At 35.5% G+C, this 22023-nt stretch overlaps 1 protein-coding gene across 2 annotated transcripts in view; it reads right to left on the reverse strand.

Annotated features, from left to right (window-relative positions):
- Positions 1–20587, reverse strand: part of MTUS2 (microtubule associated scaffold protein 2) — a 451993-nt gene extending 431406 nt beyond the window's left edge. For both annotated transcript variants that reach the window (XM_051986519.1, XM_051986520.1), the window contains exons 1-2: positions 18114–20587; positions 14342–14582 (exon numbers count right to left, since the gene is read on the reverse strand). In XM_051986519.1, the coding sequence (XP_051842479.1) occupies positions 14342–14582; positions 18114–20342 (2470 nt within the window). In that variant the 5' untranslated portion in view covers positions 20343–20587. The remainder of the gene's footprint in view (positions 1–14341; positions 14583–18113) is intronic.
- Positions 20588–22023: the final 1436 nt, after the last annotated feature.

Genomic DNA, 22023 nt, shown 5'->3' on the forward strand with positions numbered 1-22023 from the left:
TCAGAGCCTCTCATAGACTGTATGACTGATTCCAAGGTCATGCCTGACTTTTTTAAAAAGAAGGTCATTGGAGGATGATGAGTTTTTCTGGAGGGAGTACAATGCCAATAACCTTATAGAATTTATGAAGTATCTATTGAGCAAATTATTAGCATTCAATAATTTCTCATGTAAGAGTGGGCATTTAATTTTTAGGGACATCTCCATTCTGATGCAAGAAGGCATATAAATTCTATCAGACCAATTTAAATGCTCACCAAAATATGTCACACTGTCTTAACTGTCTATATTTGAGAGTCCTGCTAACTATCTTCTTTTATATTTTTAAAATACAACTTAAGACAAGAGAGCCTCTAGTATGTCAGATTTCAAAATAAAATTATTTTAATAAGCAGAATTCATTGTAAGCCCGCAAAATAATAAATGAACAAAAATTGTCTTTGACTCCTCTGAACTATCTGAATTCGCTATTCTATTTATAGAATTAGGTAGTTTCATCTGTACTTTATATAACAGCTTTTCTCTGACACTTCAACTGCTTCTATCAGAAAACATTAGAATCTTTTCCATAGCAATTGGTTGATACTAGAAAGTTATGTTTAGGGAACCTTAAGGAAATCTGCTCACATCATTTTACATACATTTACCCAGCAGACATATTATATCAATACACTCTGGAATTACAGAGAGCTGAACACTTTTTTTAACAAGAATATTCTAGGGGCCTGAGAAATCATTTTCAATTAAAACAAATGTTTCATTAAAGAGCTACAAGCATTAAATATATATGAATATATTGAAAAGTCAGCATTGCCCAAAGAGTATTATGTTCACAATACATGAGAATTTCAATTGAAAGGGATCTCAGAGATCATCCATTTCAATCTGTATTTAAAGAATTCCCTTTTAACATCTGTGGCAAGAAATCATTAAATCTACTGAAATATAATTCACTCTCTTTTGAGGTTTCAGTTCCATTCTAGATAGTTCAAAGAGAGAAATAATTAGGGTAGTATGATCTGGACCTTGTGCTTCTCCAGCAAGTATAGGATGTGAAATGTTGGTCTATGCCTAATTTCTGCTAGTTTCCCAGAAATTGTTGCCAAATAGTGAGTTCTTTTCCCAGAAACTGGAGTCTTTGGATTTACCAAACACAAGAGTACTAAAATCTTTCACTATTATGTCTTGTGTACCTAACCTATTTCGCTGATTCACCACTATTCCTTAGCCAGGTCCAAATGGTTTTAATGACTACTGCTTTATAATACAGTTTTAGGTCTGGTATGGTTAAGCCACTGTCCACAGAAAGGATATATTAAGTATCCTTTATAAAATGTTTATGATCCTCCAGTGTTTGGCCCATGAGCTGAGAATAAATGGTGTTGATGATACTCTCTATGGATGGTCCCACCCAACTTCAAGATTCTATGATTTTCAAGATTACAAAATCAGTAAATGGCAGAATTCATGAAAAATTCCAAACCCAGTAGGCTTTTCATTAAAGTCTGCTCCTTATATTAGGGAATAGAGCAATGCACATTCTGAATCTCGAACCTAAAACCCCACAAACACACAAAAGATAAAGATATTTTTTTCTTTCACACATGACATGCCTATATTTGTCCATCCAATTCATCTCTAGGCAAAAACTATTAAGCAGGAAGCACTCCCTCCTTGCAAATAATCAGTCTCACACAAGATATCTTTTAATTCCTGTAGTCCGATAGTTCAGAGACTTGCCTTCCCTCCCCCAGGACCATTCTATGATGTCCTTATCAGGACTGCATTTCCAGGCAATCCCTCACAATTTCAAATTTACTCCTCCTCCCAAATGGTAGAAAATCTCCTGCTCCACATTCAGAAAAGATTAGAAGAGAAGAGGAATAATGTTGAACAAAAAACAGATTTATGAGGGGAATGAGGAGCTATGTTATTAGAACCCCATAGGAAACATTATGTTAATGTAATTTCTTTACTCAGGAAAAAAGATAGAGGACATGATTACTTAGAGAGGAAAACCTTCAGATCAGTTGAATTGTATTCTTTGACATTCTGCCTAGATGATGTACTCAGCCTATATCAGATATGGATGTCATGACTTTATTTCTACATTCAATTGTAATCAGCTTTTTCCCCTTTCAACTACAAAAGGTACAGAATATATCACAGAATCATTTATTGAAGCAAAGATCTGCCATTCTCTTTCAGTACATGGTACATTTTCCTTCTTCTCTTTCCTTCACAAATGGAAAAGTTCAGCATTTGTCAGGTTGAAGAATGAGTGAATCTGCTCTTGACTAACAGAGGAAAAGCAATGAAATTATAGGGCATCACTTTTGAGTGAGATTACAGTCTATAATCCTCATTTACCACTGTTCTCAGCCCTCAGTAACATTAAAGAAAAGGGCAAAAACAAATGGCAAGGAAGATTTGAAGATATTGCTGAGATATTGTCCACATAAGCAAAGTCATATGGGGACTCATCAAAAGTACATCAAGAATCTTCTTTATTTTTGTACATCAAGAGCCTTCTTTATTTTTTTCCCCACTAGTACAAACATTTTAATTAGACAAAAATCTTCAAGTTATTTCTTCTCACAAAAGGAGGTATTGTCTTGCCATCTGGACCTTCCATTCAGTTTTTTTAAACTTTCGTTAAATTTCATTTTCAGAAAAACTTTCTTTAAATGACAATAATTAGCCTCAAAGGCAAATGCAAAATGACACAATTTTGTCAGGTGTAACAAAAGCTATTTGATATGCTTTGGGCTACTAATCAATCAAGCAAACATTTCTTAATTTGCAGTGCCAGAAACTGTATTGGGTAATGGGGAAACAGAAACAGAAATTAAACACCTTCAGTCTTTAAAGGGCTTCTGTTTTACATACATATATATGTATATATGTACAGGTGCACAGTTATTTAAGTATAGTGGGTCATGGACAGTTAAAGGACCAAGAAAGGCTGCATGTCAAAGGCTGGCACTTGAACAGATATTTGAAGTAAAGTAGAGATTTTAAGAGGTGAAGGTGACAAGGAAATGCATTCCAGATCTACAGGACAGTCTGTGAAGAATCAAGGAGACCTAATATAGAGGGTTATTTGTGAAGAACAAGAAAAGTATACCAGTTTGGCTAGATCACAGTATGCATGAAGGAAATTGTACATAATTGTATTGGAAATTCTGTTTCTAAAAGATTTTAAATGACAAACAAAGAAATTTGTATTCGATGCTAGAAGCAAGAGAAAGATACTGAAGTATCTAGATGGGAAAATAATATGGACACACCCACAATTAAAAAAAATCATTTCATCAACTTTATGGCACATAGATGAGAGAGGGGTAACCAATAAAAAGTCATTCTACTAGTTCAGGCAAAATGAGATGTGAACCTGAATTGGGGTGACCATGTGAGTAGAGAAGATGAAGTAGCATGCTCCTATAAAACAATATTTATTTAAAGTCACATATCATAACACTCCATTTTAATTGATACATTTTTTGCTGTTGAGTTGTTTTTCAATGATGTCTGACTATGATCCTAGGTTCTTGGCAAATATTTCTTCTTCACCTCATTTTAACAGATAAAAAAAAGCTGAGGTTAAGTGAAATTTAGGTTAAGTGACCTGTCCATGGTCACACAGCTAGTGAATGTCTGAGGTCAGATTTAACTCATGAAAATGAGTCTTCCTAATTCTAAGCCCCCTACTCTATCCACTATACCACCTAGCTGCTTTTTAACTACATACAAAAACCAAATAGCAACTATTGGGGAAACAGAAAAACAAGCCACTTTAATTTGCAATAACTCACATTTATGTAATTTGCCAAAAGTGTTTGCTCAGAACAATCCTGGGAGATAAAGGGCAAGTATTACCCATTTTCATCACAAAAATCTGAAACTTCAAGAAATTAAATGACTTCATGTTATGATCATAAGGTTAATTAGTATCTGAAGCAAGATCTAAACTTAAGTCCAACCTTTTATTTTACCTTTTGCTGCTGAGTTATGTGTGTAAGGCATTGGTCCTAACATAAAAAATAATAATTCACACTCTCTGTCCCACCATGAAGTTTAGAGTAAGAGAGGAAATAAACTATGTGTAAAAATAACTGATGCACAGTGAAGCAAACAGAACCAGGAGAATGTTGTACACAGTGACAGCAATATTGTCTGATGAAGAACTATGAAAGATTTAGCTATTCTTAGTAATAGAATGATCCAAGATAATCCTCAAGGATTAATGAAATTTACTATTCACCCTGGCAGAAAGAAGTGATACTGATTGAATACAGTATTGAATAGAGACTGAAGCATGCAATTTTCCACTTTCTTTTTTCTCCTTTTATTTTAGTCTTCTTGTACAAAATAACTAATTTTTACATAATTACACATGCATAACGTATATCTGATTGTTTATTGTCTCAGGAAGAGGGAGGAGAATGAGGGAGGAATAGAATTTTGAACTCAAAATAATTTGGAATCAAATTATGGAGGATCTAGAATGTCAGGCTAAATTCAGTCATATAATACAAAAAATAATTAAGAGAAGCAATAAATTGAAGAAGGGGTGGGAAAGGCTTTCCATACTTGATGAAATTTGGATTGGGAAATATTAGACAGAAGCCAAGAAAGTCAGTATGTGGAAAACAGAAGGGGGAGCATCCCAGGCATGGGAAACAGCCAGAGAAAACTGTATAGAGGTGGAGTGTCTTGTTTATGGAACGGCAGCCAGTGCCACTGAATTGAAGTATGCTTGACAGAGAGAAGACTGGAAAGGTAGAAGGAGGCTAAATGTAAAGGGTTTTTGCATGCTATGATCTACTTAATAGAAATTGCGAAAGGTTTTGAGGAAGGAAGTGACCCAATCAGGGTCACACTTAAGGAAAATTAACCTGTCAGTAGGATATAACATAGATGGCAGAGGAGGGAGAACAATTCGGAGGTATTACTTTGGGCTAGGTGAGGAGAACAGGAACTAAGAGATGTTACAAAGGAAGACTGCATATTAAAGGGCTGGGGGTAGGAAGGAGTCAAAAGTAGATCTCTAGTCCTGATGATTGTGGGATGGCTGTCAGGTCACACTTAAATTTGCCAAAGAAATTCTAAATAAATCTGGCTCATGCAGCCTCAGGCTGAGCAAAGCTCAGCCTCTAGGACCACTATTCCCACTGCTTAACTCTATAGGACTTCCATTGTCCAAGTTATAGTTTCTTTCACTTCGATGATCCTTCTCACCTTGGAGAAGTGGGAACCTTCATGAGTTTACTGCTTTCACATGACCCATCTGTGCTTTCCCTGTTTATTGAGGCTCTACTTTATTCTTCTCTGATCCTTACCCAAAAGCTGAGCAAACACACATGAGGAAAACTACCAGATCACATACCCAGCCTGTCAAATTAAGGAGGACATTTTAAGAGTAAATAGATTAAAAAGCATCAACTCTTTGAAAAGCTAATAGATTTGTGGTGACCCATAAAAGAGTGGGCTATGGCCATAACATCGATCTCTGCATAGGTGAGTATCAATGAGTGTCACACTCAAAAAGGCAGATCTCAAGGAAGTCCTACTGATGAAGCTATTTCCTTCAAATTAACATAAACATTGCACAGAGTGGGAAAATTAACAGGTTGATCCTCCTCTTTCCTACTACACCCCCCAAACTAGACTCATCCATGCATATTTCTCATTCATGTATTATATTTCTTAGCTAAATCCTATCGCCCCCTCTTTACAATTATGTTAATTTTAAAAAGCAGTATTTGAAACTGTAGCTTCTACAAGTCTATAAAATGCATTCACATTTTTTACTTTCATTTCTTTTTATACTAATTATCATAAATCCTAAAAACTTAATATAGAAGCTAATTATCTATTTGCAAGACACAAAGAGAACAAAATTCTTTTTCCTAGTAGCTCACAATATAAGTATTTTTTAACAATAAAAACAACAATAATAGTTAACATTGATACAAAGCTTTAATGTTTGCAAAATTGCTTTACAAATATCCATTTTATCCTCAAAACAAACCTGGGACATAGACACAATTAGCATTGTTTTACAGATGAGGAAGTTGAGATTGAGAAGGGGTAAAGGATTTGTCCAGGGATAATAAGTAAGAAAATAGTTGAGGCAAAATTCAAATTCAAAGGTCTTCCTGTCTCCAGATCCATGATTATTAAATCAAATATCATTCTTATTAATTATCTAGCAACATGGCTTAGGAAACAGTGCAGAGCCATTATGAGGCCTTGTTTCTCTGTTTCTCATGTACTTCTGATAAGAAGTTTTGATTTAATCTTTGGAAACTCATTTAATTTTGGAGACTCAGTTTTCCTATCTGTGAACTATAGAGAATCCCTAATTTCCTCTTCCTCTACCTTTCCTGTATATTATTCAACACTCTTGACAACTTGCAACTTAGAATACTTCTTTTCTTGGCTCCTATAATACTATGTTCTTGGAAATCTTCTTCTGCCTTTCTGCTCCTTCTCTTTTGTGAGTTCCTCATACTTTTTTTGCCCACTTGCAAAATCATTCCCCAAAATTTTGTCCTCTTTTTTCTTTTCCCTTTATTCCTTAAGGATCTTCACATGACTCTCAAACATCATTCTATGTGGATAATATCCAAATATGTACCTCCAGGCCTAACTTCTTTCAGGAGATTCAGACCCACATTTCTCACTTAGATGTCAAAATGGAACATTAAGCCAGCATGACCCAAAACGAACTCAATCTTTTCTCTAAAACTTTCTTAGAATTTAAGTTAGAGGCTAATTACATTGACTTGTTGGGATTTTTTTGTTTTATTATTATCATTATTAATATTTTCTTTTGCAGTATATATGAGTTTCTATGCAAAGACCTTTCTCAACAGGTAAATTCTCCTCATTCTTTAGAGACCAATTTGAGATCTTTTTAGGGAATTTAGTTCTCCATTTTTTTGGGAAGAATCTCATACCTCTTATGAATTCCTAAGTCAACTTCCTGTCAGACATGTTGGTATCCAGACTAGAGACCATGCCCTCGAGAACTTAACCCTTTGTTCTGGCCTTACAGGGTGCACTATTATCTAGGCAGTCTCCAACCCTCCAACCTTTCACTTTATTCCCCACTTATTTTCTTGGCAGCTGCTATGCTACGGCACATAGAACTTTTACCAATCCCTGCTTTCCAGTTCTGGAACCATAATCAAATCAATATTCCCATTGCTATTAGAAAAACTGGATTAATCATCTTTCCTAGACCTCTATTTACTATTTCTGCAACTTTCCTGATGAAAATATCCCTTCTTGGCCACCACTTCCCCATGTCTTATTGTTTTACTTACTAGAAAGTATTTTCCTTGAAAATAGAGACCATCTTTCCCCACTCTCAGTACTTCAAGTGCTTCAAATATAGTAAGTATTTAATAAATGGCTTTTCATTCATTCATTCATTCATTATTCATTCTATAATTCCAAATGTTCATTATAGTGCTTCTTTCCTTCTTACTCTAACACATTTTTCTTCCCTCCAGATTATGAGCATAGAATTCCTCATTCTCTTCTGATTTTTCTGCTTTCCCTTCTATTTTCCTTTTGAAGTACTTCCCCACCCTTTATTTCAAGAAGTGATTCATTTTTTCTAATAATCAAAAAGAAAGCAAAGAAACATTCCTCCATCTCATATATTCTCCTACTGGTGCATTTATAATTATTGTTTGCTACTGACAGAAACACTTATTATACTGTATCCTTTCTACTATTCATTACAATTCTCCTCCCTTTCCATATTTTCTGGAAGTAAGGTTTTCAAAATTGATTCTCAGTGATTCTTGCAGGTGGCTAGTTGATGGCTAATGTCTGTAACTATTTGTTAAGGCAAAATTCCAAGCCTATTTCCCAGTGACTTAGTTACAGGGAGCTCAATTGTTTCAAATCCTCTAATTTATTTATAAAGTTTTGCTATTTTTCCTGCTGATAGGGCATGATTTTGCACAGGCTGGAATGTTCTCCTTTACTTTTGCCTCTTGAAATCTTGAGATTAAACTCAAATATGATCCCCTCAGTTTTCAGTGCTGCCCTTACATCCATTATGTTTTAATTGGTTTATGTTACTATCCCATAGAACATAAGCTCCTTGAGAACAGGGATCATTTTGTCTTTATAGTCCCTAGAGTCTAGTATAATATTAGTACTTCTGGTATAGAGTAATTACTTGGTAAAAGTTCCTTAAATTTATTTGAATTGATGTTGGCTTCCTCCAGTAACTTTGATCCATATTATTATGTTCTGGCAAACCTATAATGCAAACAGAAGCTGTTATTATCTGCTGCCCATGAGATAATCCTGAATAGAAATCTAATTTTCCACTCTTTCTTGTCTCTTCCTTTCCTCTTCTTATTTCACTAGTTAGACTTAAGGTACTTACTCCTGTCTGGTTGCTTTTGTACTTCAATATCTTCTGGTCCTAGCTAATGCTTTGTTAGATTTCCAAACTCCCCCTTCCTCCAATTATTTCTTGATATCATCCATTCATTTGTTCATTCAACCAATTTTTACTAAGCATCTGTGGTATATCTGTACTCTGGTACTGAGCATCCGTGTGTGTATATGGCAGGGTACTAAGTACTATACCAGACTATCTTGTAAGGATTTTCCTGCCTTTTCTTTAATTTATTTGTGTGGTTGTCTTTGATACATAATTAGCAGAGTCCTTCCAAAACCTCAAAGGGAATAGAAACCTCTTAACCTGAAAGGGACATTTTTAAGATGTCCCTTGAACACAGACATTTTTACAATCAGCAGGAAGATTTCAGAGAGGCCTGGAGAAATTTACATAAATTGATGTTAAGTGAAGTGAGTAGAGCCAAAACAACACAGTACACAGCAACAAGATAATATGATAATCAACTCTGATGGACGTGGCTCTTTTCAACAATAAGATGATTCAGGCCAATTCCAATAGATTTGTGATGGAGAGAGCCATCGGCATTAAGAGAGAGGACTATGGGAACTGAATGTGGATCACAACATAGTATTTTCAGCTTTTTGGGAGTTGTTTGCTTCCTTTTTTCTCTAATTTTTTCCCTTTTTATTTAATTTTTCTGATACAGCATGATAAATGTGGAAATAAGTTTAGAAGAACTGCACATGCTTAACCTATACTAGATTACTTGCTGTCTAGGACTGGGCGTGGAAAGTAAAGGAGGAAGAAAAATTTGGAGCACAAGGTTTTGCAAGGGTGGGTGTCAAAAACTATCTTTGCACATATTTTGAAAATAAAAAGCTATTATTATGAAAAAAGAAAGAAAATACAGATTCTTTACTAAGGGTCACTGGACCACAGATTTCAAGAATCCATAAACTTGGGTGGAGGAAAAAAATAAATTTGATTTTCACTAACCTCCAGCTAAATTTTTAGTATTTCCTTCAGTTATTTAAAAATATGACTGTGGAACAAATCCACAGAGCTCACAGGCTACCAACTATATATGATTAAGGTTAAGGACCCGCTTTAGCACTTCATTCCCATCCTTAAAAGTCTTCAATTGTTTCCTATTACCTATACTGTATCAAATCCAAATTCCTTAGTCTAACATTCGAGGTCATCCACAATTTGGACCCAAACCACCTTTTCATCTACTTTTCTACAATACAAATCCTCAATCTTAGCCATTCAGGATAAGGTAATAGTTCTCTAGATACTCAGTCATTTTGTGCATATGATCCTGTCTCTTTGGAAAGGCCACACCCTTTGTCTTTTATTTTGTTTTGTTTTTTTCCTTAGGTTAAAAACTTTATCCATTAGTCCCCAAGCTTTCTAAGAGCCCTTCTAAACACACACAAAAGAACAATGCTTATTCTAGTATTTTAATGAAGACTGAAAATATATTTCAAACTTATTCTTCTCTCCCAAGCTGTGAAATAATTTTTCTTTTATTTGTTTTATGTATAATGGTAGAGGTTACCCAGCTTTGTTTTCAGATATCTTACAAACATTTTAAAAGCAATTGACAATGTCAGTTTTTTAATAAAATATAAAATAACTAAACTAAGGATATTTAATTTTTCATATTTAAATAATTATTTATTGACTAAGAAGTAAGTTATCATAGTTTATAGGTTGGCTACTCCATTTTATTTCCTCTGTCTTATTTCATATATATTTTATTTTTTCACAAGTTAAAACAAATTTTTAAACTTGTTTTTGAAGTTTTGAGTTTTAAATTCTATCCCTCTCTTCTTCTCTTCTTCACCTCTCCTCCTTGAGATAGTAAGCAATCTGATATAGTTTATGCCTTGACTTGAACCTTTGTTCAAAGCCACTTAAAAAGCTACTTTCTTGATAGACAACTTTCCTGATCCTAGGATTGAGAGCAACCTTCCCTCCCTTTGCAATTTTAAGTTACCATATGACATTTCTCATATATTGGCTTGTACCATAGACGTTGACATACTTGCCTTATCTCCTAAGCAATATTTTAGGTAATATTCTTTGTAGGTATGGGTGATGTGTCTTCATATTCCACAGAGCAGCTAGTATTATATATTTTGCTAAGGAAATGGTTGTTAAAGTGATAGATAAGACATAAAAGTTAATAATAATAATAATAATAATTAGGCAACTGTATAACAATTTAGATTTATAAAGTATTTTACAAATGTCATTTCCTTTGATCCTTACAACTATTCTGGGAGATAGGTGCTATTATTATTGCCCCATTTTATGGGCAAGATAAGAAAATTGAGGCAGTCAAAACTCAAGTGGCTTGCCTTATGCATACATTAAGGAACAGCTAGTAAGTATCTAAGGGTATGTTTTCAGGTCCTTCTCACTTCAGGTTGAATTCTCTAGCCAGTGGACCACTTTATTGCCTAGTAATAAATAGAGTAAAAGATAGAAATGAGCAATTCATGGCATAATAAATGAAATTTAAAATTTGAATTACATCCTTCATAGCATGAAGATGACATTGAGTTCTTGAATACTTTGCCAGTGGAATGCTGGTTTCCCAAGCTCTAAGTGACGAATTTCTTATTAGGAGATCTAGATTTCATCTCTGACACTTACCTGTGAAACTTTGGACAAGTAACTTAACTTTTGTCCTCAGTTTCTACAGAGATATAAAAAATAAATTGTATTTAAATGAGTTCTAAGGTCCCTTCTATCTTTAAGTCTATCACTGATTTTACCCAATGGCTATATATTTGTTATCCAAAGATCTACTTATATTCAACTGATAGGTTCATCAGCAAAGTGACTGTGGAATGATGAAATTTTGGCTATAATTTATTCCAAAGACAGTCTAATGAATATGAAAAAGTGTGTGATCTGCATCAATAGAAGGCGTTTTTATTATTGTTCAGTCATTTCAGGCATGTCTGATTCTTTGTGACCACATTTGGGGTTTTCTTGACAAAGATATTAGAGTGGTTTGCTATCTCCTCCTCCAATAACTAATGAAAGGCATACAAAAGTGATAAAATCACAGATAAAATACTGAAGTCTGAAGAAATGTAATAGTTTTAAAGGTTCTGATTCTATTGACATTTCATAGATGTTTTACAAACTTCCCAATTGCTTGCCTGTTTAATTAATTGTGATGTGTCTACATTTATAAATCAAATTCCAGGATACTTGGCAAGAACAATAGATTGCAAAAAAAAAAAAAAAAAAAAAAACCCAAACAAACCTTTTTTTTTCTCTACTACTGCTCATCTAAATTAAACCAAAGTTCTTTCTTCAAATCCAGCAGTTCTATATTTCTCAGACTTTCATGCATTGTGAAACAGTCCTCCTCTCTTTCCATCTATGAACTATGACAGAGTAAATATATAAATTTTGAGGTTTAAGGTAGAAGATCCAATATAAATCTCTTACACTTTCTTTCCCCTTTATCTATGAGGTAGCTAGGTGGAAAAAACACTGGACTTCAAATCCAGGAACTGTTTGCCTATTTCTTCATCTATAAAATGGGGCAAATAACAGCATCTACATTCCAGGGTTGTTATGAGGATATTTGTTATAAGAATGTTATGAGATATTTGCAAAGCATTTTGTAAACCTTAATTTGCTCTACAAATGCTAGTTACTATTATCATGAACAAAATTATTGTTATTAAATACATAAAATATATTATAATATTATACATTATATGTTATTTTAAAATAACTTTTTAATGAAGCACATTAGGAGAAAAATTGACTTTAAAATCTGATTTTTTAAATCAGATTTTTGTTGAAGTTTTCTACAACTTAAAAGAGAAGTAAAGAACTCAGATAGTTCAGAGAAATGTGATAAAAGTTAAAGGACTGAAAAAGAGAACTCTAGTTAAAAAGGTGTTAGGAATTTGATTTTGGGGGGGGGCATTTGCAGAGATATCAACAAGGTAACTGATTGTCAAAGAGAATAGTTAGGTTTTATCCATTTCAAATACATAATTATTTTAAAATAGATTCAAATAACAAATTAATTGGTTTAAGTTAGATTTCAGGGAGAAATGTGTTAAAAGTGAAACCTTAGACTAGGTATCAAAGAAAGAGCCATGAAATTCCTTTCCTTGAGGGTCTTTAAAAGCAGCACAGCTGTTCATCAGTGCAAAATGTTTTTAAAATGAAGCCTGACTGGTTTGATTACCTTTGAGAAATGAATTTTGCTGACACCTGCCTCAGTCAAAGACATTTAAAAATATAAAGTTCCCACAATGCTCTGAGGTCCACTCACTGGGAGAAAGCCCTTGAAATTCATCTTCCAGAAGCCTGTCTGCAACCAAGTTTACAAGTTTACAACTTATTATCCTGGATAATAAGTACTCCTAGATGAAGAAGTTAAAAAAAGTACACATGGGTGAATCTTGCACAAAAAGAAGAATAATTAGCTAACTAATTTTCTAGGAGGCTGGAAATGATGGGACAAATGGAGCTTGGTATAAAGAGCATGAGCAGAGATCCAGGGCAATGGAGAAATCAGGGGCTTTTGTACAGATGGTGATGTGAATATTGCTCTCTGCCCTCTCAAGGGGCACTCGCCAGCACAGCTCAGACTTCAAGTTGTAGTATTAGTTGTTTACATTTTTTAGTTATTTTTAATTCTCTGTGACTCCATCTGGGATTTTTTTGATAAAGATACTGGAGTAGTTTGCCATTTCCTTCTCCAGCTCATTTGTCACTAGTATGTAGGCTTAAAATGCCTGTATCTCTCTCCTACAGCCTCGAAGATACCAAGGGAATAACTGGATAAAGGATTCACAACCCCCAAGGAAAGTGATAGATAGTCATGGGCAAATGGGCTGGGGAAAAAAAGTTTATTACATGATTTAAGATCTTTGTTAGTACTTTTTTATTAATTATTATTTATAATAATTATGTTATATATGTATAATAAATTAGTAATGTTTTATTAAATGCTTTCTATTTTGCATTTATGCGTCTGTTGGCTTTGTCTAGGAGACTTATGGAATGGATCCTTAAAGAACTAAGAGCATAAATAAATGAAAAGTCCCCCAAAAAGGTAAGAACCAAATACTGCATTCAAGAGAGGGATGGTGGACTAACTTAGCCCTAGTAGTGTCTGTTTTACAATATTACTTCTTTCTGCTAAGGCCTTTAACATCAGATAACACATATATTCAGGCAAGGTGGAAAGAACCCTGGGCTTTGGAATCCAAAAACCTGAATGTGAATCTCAGCTCTGTCTCTTACTAACTGTGGATATTTGGACAAGTCCCTTTAATGACTCTGGGAGTCAGTTCCCTCATTATAAATGAAGAGGATGGATTAGATCCCTCCTCACTTTATATCTATGATCTTATGACTTATCTACAAGCAAGATAATAGATAACAGCTAGCATTATATAGTACTTGAACATAGTGCAGTAAAGGCAAACACATGAAAGAATGATGAAATAAATACACATTGCTTAAGCTGTCAAGATTTAATGTACATGAGGGACTCTCTAAGATTCTAAGTTCCAGATGAAATAGCCAACTGCAACCATGGTGGGTGCTTCCATTAATGGGAGGTATCCACCCTATTTACCTCATAGGTCCAGACTAAAAAAAAAAAAAAAAAAAAAAAGCAAATACCACTTATCTTTTAACCATGAAAATTAGCATTTAAAAAAAACCTATTTCTTGGAGAGGATAATAAGACTGAGAATTGAACAGTAAGTCAATACTTTGCAAATGGAAAGGAATTGACTAATCTGAACGAAGTATTTACAGATCCTATGAAGACACAATCTTGAGTGATAAAAAAGTTTTCTCAAAATATTAGCAACTATTAATAATCTAGTTGCTTCTATTTTATGTGTTCTCATTAAAAATAAAAAAGAGAAATTATTTAATATTTACCTGAAGCATCAGAATGATAGAGATTGGTAGCATTTCCAATTGGTCCTGGTGGATGGAGAGAAGTACTTGAAGACCTTTGACTTGCAATTAGAATCCTGCTCTTAGCAGATGGCAGCCGGGACATCGCACCCAATCCCAGCTGGGGTTTAAGAAGCATGGCAGATCTGTAGAAAGTTGGAGGTACTTCATAATGGGTATATGGGGCAGAACAAAATTCTTCTTTCCCAGGTCTGTCTGCAACCTTCAGAGAAAGAAGCAATTAGAAGAAAAAATACAAGAATGTGGGACAAGGAATCAGGAGATCTGAGTTCTAGTCTATAACCAATTAGCTATGTGGAAAGTGACACAGTTTCTTTATTTACAAAATGTTCTATATGGTGCTTTCCAGTTCTAAAATACTGTGACTGAGTAATGCACATCATTTTGAGAAGACATAATGATAAGTGTGCATGTTTCTGACTTCAGGTCTTTTGTATAAGCTCATGAGATGGCAAGGGAGTAATTATCCAAATGGTTAAAACAAAGAGGAAAATTGTCAGAAAATCTAAATATTATGAAAACTTGCTCTGTTACTGAAGAAATCTCAAATGAATGTAACCTTGCAAATAAATAGACAGACACTACTAGTTCATGTGAAGAGCACCAGACCATTAGAAGGCAAAGAAATAAGGCAATACTGCCAATACTGCTACCCAGGAAGAGTGGACTAATTTTTGAAGCGGCAAATGAAAAACATATTATTGCATAGGCTTCCTGCATTTAAATGCCTAAAAGTTGAAGGAACTCAAATGAGCCCACCGTGTTCTGGATAGTAGATAGCTCCTCTCATTGCTTTCTCCTATGATTAAAGTAATTATTCCCAAGAAAGTCTGATCAAAGCTTCTCTTTCTTCCCAAAATTTAAGATAAGTATTTTTCCCCTGAAGTTAATGGTCCAGATTAAAATGCTACTTATGAAAAGTCTTTTAAAATGGAAAATCTTACTGCATTGGTAAGGTCTATTAATATGTTCTGTATTTCATTTATATTAAAAATGAAAAAAATGAGGTGAAACTCATGATTCAATTTCCTTTAAAATTTAATCAAAAATAGCGCCTAGGGCTACACATGCAAAAATATATCGGTTAATTAACTCTGCTATAACTTACAATGCCTTTACTATGTCAAACCACTCTCTATTTAGCAATTATAAGGATTTAAACAATACATTTTAATAGGGGCTATAAAAGCTTTGATCCTAACTGTTCAAGATACCATCCCAATTTGATACCCCTTTAATATTGAAAAGGATACAAAATTCTTCTTAAAACTGACATTATTAAAGTGAGAGATTAGGTCTTCAAAGCTTTTATTATCAGAATTACATTGTAAAACATGCATGATTGCTACAGTAGATATACCAAATTCAGTATCAAATTATATTCCTATGAAAGAATACTTTATCTTTGTTTTCTAATTTTTTTGTGTGTGTGAAGGGAAGGAGGCCTTTGAACCTAGTTTTGTTTTCTCCTTATTTTCCTTTATTTTTTTTAAAATATGTTCATAAAACTGATTTTGAACATTTTGTTTGCTGACATATTGATCTCTTCTGATCAAAGATAACTTGCAACTTTTAAACTGGTGTTCCTATTCAGGCAATTATTAATGATGCCAAATTAATCATCTTTGCTAACCTTCACTTCCCCAAGTCCAATTAACAGCTTCTGTTGTATTTAGATCTTCCTGTTCCTTCTCAATTCTTTGGAAACAGAGGTTGTTTCCAGGTCAAACATGTTCCTTCCACCATGACCCAGAGGATGTCATTATTTACTATGCCTATAGTTTTGTTAGAGAATTTGCCTCCAGTTAAATAACAAATCTCTCAGTATCAGGAACAGAAGTGAGCTTCAAATGTAAAAAACATGCATTTTTAATAGAACAGGCTAATCTGCAAAAAGCTTCAAACCACGCGTTTTCATCTCTGTTGACAGAGCACTTGAGATAACACAAACTGGTTGTAAAAACACAGAGATCAATACAAAATGTTTCTCCAATGATGGGAATATATTCTTATGGAGAGATTATTAGATAAAACTTTTAAAAAGAATAAAAGGTACTTTAATGATTTTTTCATATCCTGAAACTACCAATAAAAAACTTATAATCTGATTGTATTAATTTAGGGCAGCCCCAAACAAGGCTTAGGAATTGCCACTCTATCTTATACCTTAAAACATGCTTACCACAACCTGAACCCCAGTTCAGGTTAATCTCGCTATAACTACAGGACCACCCACTCAGAAACAGCCTGGAAAAATGGGCAAGAGGTAGCATCCATAATACACCCTCCAGTAGGAAAGATGATGTTCTAATCTTACTGTGTTTATGACCTGCTTTGATACCTGGAGGGGGCTTATTAATAAGGATAGGAAAGCAAGCACTCTGAAGGATTTTTTTTTGTATTCTTAGTCATTTTATTAAAAATGCATGGCTTGTGCATTTGAAGCTTACTTCTATTGCTGTTATTCAGAAATTTGCTATCTTACCAGAGGCAAACTGAAGCCAATTCTCTTCAGAATCACAGAAAATTATCTATTCTCTGCCCTGAAATACTCTTTATAAAAAAGAAGCAAGGGTAAATCACTCTAGCCTTTCTGAAATTTTACATCACCCATCCCTTTTTTCTTGATCTCATGCTTAACAGTCCTGTATTCTATTAGTTATTTACCTGCTAAACCATTCCTCCTATGGTAAAAAAACTAATAATAGAAATTACTCCTGCCCAGTGGCCTAGCCTAGGGTTCCTTGTCTTAATCCTATAGCCTAAGAAGTCTCATTCAATTTAATATACATGTATTTTATGCATACACTTTGTTTAAGGTATCATTCAAGGATCTCTGGTGTTCCAATTCATGTAGAAATAGGACCCATCATAAGCATAAGGGCACACCAGTCAGAAGGAAATGAAAAAACCATCATTCCAATCAGATTTGGCCCAGAGCATGCCCAGCTGAATGACGGGGGCCACATATATCTGCAAAATCTACTTTTCTAAGTTTTGGACATGATTTCAGAAGGCAGAAGAGAATAACTTGCTGAGGAAAATATCCAATCATAACACAAACTGCTCTTAAATAGGGCAAGGAAGATTCAGAGAAGGAAAAGGAGAATTCAATTCAATTCATCAAATATTTATTAAATGACTAGCATGTATGAAACAATATGCTATTTTGAGATATACATGGAAACAAAACAAGGAAAGGGGAAAAAACTGGAAGAGAATCAGAGAAATTGGTCATAACTTGGTCTTATCCCTAGACAAGGTTCCATTCATTAGATTATTGTGAAATAAACATTTGTTCTCAAAAATGATTAAGATGGGGAGAATCTTCCTCTTCAAAAACTCAATTCACATATACTCTGTCGATTCTATATATGTATATGGGTGTGTGAATGTCTGTGTGTGTGTGAAGATCCCTCAAAAGAAATATTTTCAAATGGAAATCTGAACCATTTAAAGAAGGAATTCATGCTGTATCTTCTCTTGCTTGATAATTAATTATAAAATAAAGGTATATATAAATGGATTATGCTCTACTTTGTACGTATCAGATTATGATGCTACAACCCAAAATGTCTAGTCACTTTATCTTTCCAGTTAAAAATATCAATTGCATCCACTAAGATCAGGTACTTGCTAGAAGGAAACACCTAATTACCAGACATCATTGCACACCTCCTACAAGAGGTAAAACACAAATCATGAACCTCAAACTGAGACTTCACTCTCTTACCTCTTGCAAAAACTTCTCACTCATTTGACTAAAGTGGTGTCCTGGAGGCCTGATTCCCGAAACCATCAATCCAGAACTGAAGATTCTTGGTTTCTGCAAGTCTGGCTTGAACTTTTCATAGAGAGTAGTGGTTGGTTTGAGCTCACCACTTGCTGTCTTCTGATCTTTTGGCAGGGGCATAGTACATGCTGGAGGGGTATAAGGGAGCCCCATTGGAACTAAAGAAGAATCCACCTGGCCAAGATTCTGAGGATTCCTCCTGATGTAAGTGATGATTTTGGGTCTGACGTGTTTGGGTTTGGGGATGAGGATGGGCTCTGTTTCCATCTTTTCCTCAGGTTTCTCTACAAAGTCCCTCTCAATCTCTCCCTGGGTGGGAGGGGAGTCCTTGGAATGCCCCAGGATTGGCTTGGGAATCCCGCTGTTGCAAGCAGTCTTATTAGGCACTTTAGAAGACATATTCAGTGACTGCGCACTGTCAGCGGGAGGCAGGGTGGAAGATGACACTGTGTCACTGTGAAATGAGTCAGGGTCCTTCACCCTGCTCTTGGATGGTGTGGGCTGGTGGCTCATGTCTGCAGCTGGTCCTGCCTGGGATGATCTAGGGATACCAAGGGAGCCAGCTATTCTTTCTGTGACTGTCTCCATCCCATTGGCTGCTTCATTAGCAATCTGATGATCCTTCTTTGCTTCTAAACCACTGTCCTGATGAGTGGGGTGCTCAGTCTCACCGTTTGATTGGCCCAAAAGGTCCAGAGCTGAGGCTGTGATGGTTCCTCCAAGTACCATGCCTTTATTCTCATTAACGTTCAAGGGCTTGCTTTCAGTTAGACTGTCAGGAGTAAATGTTGCATGACCATCAACTATGGGAACAGCGTCATCTAAGCACTTAGCTGTGGCTAGTATACCTTCACCATTGAGGTGCTCACTGTGAGTCCCTGAGGCAACAGGGAGAATGGACTCCACTTTCTGGGCAGTAGCTATTGAACCTTCATCACACAGGGTATTTCTCTTCTCTTTGTCACTACTTTCTCTCCCCGACTCCAAAACTACTTGACTACCGTCTGTATAAGTTGCTTGATTTATGACAGCATCCACTGTTTCCTCACCTGGGCCCTGAAGGTGAGGCCCTCTCCCTCCCTCTTTTTCCTCAAGCCATCCTTTCTTCTCCAGTGTCACCATGCTTTCTACCTTCGGCAAGTCGAGGCATTCAACTTGGAGCATTTTTTGCTCCCAAGCAATGTCAGGCTGCAAGGACAGTGCATTTTTCACCCCCAGTTTGGGCCCCTCCTCTCCCTGACCTAATTGTGCTTCTGGTTTATTGAAGATTCTCCCAGGTGCTGTAGTGAAAATGAGAGGAGAATCTCTGTGTGCAGGGTGGGGTGTGCTTTCAATGCCAATATTCAGAGAATTTCTCCCATCCGATTGGGACTCTGGAAGAAGAGTTTCCTTGGTTTCTGAGGTAGATGGTTTAGGATAAAACACAATCTTTTCCTCTGAGGTATTGTCATTTGGATGAAACGCTGCCCTTAGAAGGGAATCTGTTGATGTCATCTGTGATTTCTCTGTACCACTAGCAACATGAGGTGATGATGTTTCGATGGAATCAAGCAAAGCAGGCTGGAAGTGGGGATGAGCCAAGCTGGTGGCCTGCTCTTTTGTGAATGCTTCCATTTTAGCAGGAAAGCTGCTTGCTCTTTCCAAAGAATGCCTTTTTTGTTCTTTGCTACTCTGGGTTTTTGCCAGTTTCTCTCTAGACACACGCTGGATAATGTCAGCATCACTTAGATGCTCTGGATGGGCCCCATGCACAACACTTTTCAAACTGGATAGCTCTGGCCCCTGGATCAGCTGAGGGATTGACAGGACATCGATAGCTTCCTCCGCTGTGTACTCTTCTCTTCGATCTCTGTGCAGGGTGGTAGAAGCAACCTTCAACTCCTTCAGACTGAAGTGGCCACTCTGGACTTCTTTACTGTATCCCTGAAGTTGGTGAAAGTCCTTGTGAAGTTGGGTGATCGCCTCTGGCCCATCTAGGTTTCCATTTCCAATTTCTTCCACTAGACCACATCTCTTGGTCTCACCATCAGAGGGACTCACCTCTGATGCGATTTGGTTGGCATTTGTATCTCCCCCACTAGGGAGGCTTTCGTTATTGTTTTTCACTCCATTTCTGTTGTCTTGCACCTGAGTATAACATGACTTGTTGGGAACCAATGGGGCACTCATTTTAATCCTTAAGTGGGGAGGTGCCTTTCCTGGAGGCCCAACTAAATCTAAAAGTGCTTCTTCCCAGTTGTGAAACAATTAATTGGAAACTGCTTCTCAGGGTGCCTGGAGTCCCATGTCACTTTCACATTTTTGTCCCGCTTTAATCATTTTAGAACAGTTTTCAGACCCAAACAATATTCAGGACATACAGCAGGGTAACTGATCCGTTAGGTTCCTTCTGAATGAGAGCCAGTTAGTCCATCTGACCTATAATGAACAAAAACAACACACTGTCACATTGGAAGATGGAGATTCTTAGGGATATTATATAGTTTCACAGTTAATACATGTAAAGTTGTACTGTGAAGAAAGCCAACAAGCATTTATTAAGGACAGACTGTGTAAAAGGCATTGTGTTAAGAGATTCTAAATTATTATTTCATTTGATTATCACAACCTTACAAGATAGGGGTCACTAGGACCCCCATTTGATACTTAAAGAAAGCGAGACCCTAGAATACAAGAACTAGTAAGTGTTTTAAGCTGGACCGGAATGAAGGGCTTCCTTATTCTAGGCATATACATAGTTCACTGTACCATATAGCTGCCTCTTGATGAACTAGAATAATATCACATCCTTCTAGTGCAGTTCTATGTAAGTTCTATGTAAGGAAGAAGAGGCAGAGGAAGGTTAATTGATTTGTCCAAGGTCAAAAATTAATAAAATTTTTAATTAATTTATATAATTATATAATTAATTAATTTTGAAGAATCAGGATATATACCCGAGTCTTGTGACTAGATTCAGCAACCAAATGAACAGATTTATTCACTACATCTAAAAGTAACAAGATAGAGTGGGAAACATACTAGTCTTAAGACTTAGAAGAATGTTAGATTCTACCCTGTCGCCTATATTTCCTAACTAGATCAGTATGAGCAAACCACTTAATCTCTCTGAGACTCAGTTTCCTTTTCTGTAGAATGGAGACGTCTCAGAAAGCGATTGTGAGGCTCCTAAGAAATAATATATGTAACAAATCTGCAAGTCTTAATGTTCTATATAAATAGCACTTATTTAATTATCGGTGTCCGAGTATGTGTGTGTATGTGTATTTGTGTGTGTATCTAAATTCTTCACTTCTTTACTAAAAAAAAGATTTGTTAACACTTAAATATGTAGTAAGAATTCTAATTGGTAAAAAAAAATTCAGATTTTTGTTTCACCAGAAGATACATTTTACTTCTGTGAAAAATAATGTATTTAACCAGCTAAGATACTCTAGCTTCTAATGAATCAGTGAAAAATATGTAAAACAGATAACTCCAGTTCTATTGTAAGCATAACAATTATCTTAATAAGTCACCGCAAGAAAACCCATCAGCACCTCAGAAGAAAATAGAATTTTTTTTTATCTGGCACCATCTTCTCCTCCTCCAATCACTCAGTATATTTATTTTGTAAATATGTTGAAGTTGAGGGACAATATTGGATTGGAATTAAGCATGAATTAAGTTGTTCTGTGATGTATACTTGAATCCACTTTCACTTCAATTGTTTACCCCTCAATCCCCTTATAGACACACATATATACTTACATATATACATAAACATATGCTTACATATAAACACACTTACAAATGCTTCTAGGCCTAAAGTAGGAAGACAAATTCAAATTAGGCTTCAGATACTTATTAG

The sequence above is a fragment of the Antechinus flavipes genome, chromosome 3 (assembly GCF_016432865.1).
Source record: "Antechinus flavipes isolate AdamAnt ecotype Samford, QLD, Australia chromosome 3, AdamAnt_v2, whole genome shotgun sequence".
In the NCBI taxonomy this organism is placed as follows: domain Eukaryota; kingdom Metazoa; phylum Chordata; class Mammalia; order Dasyuromorphia; family Dasyuridae; genus Antechinus; species Antechinus flavipes.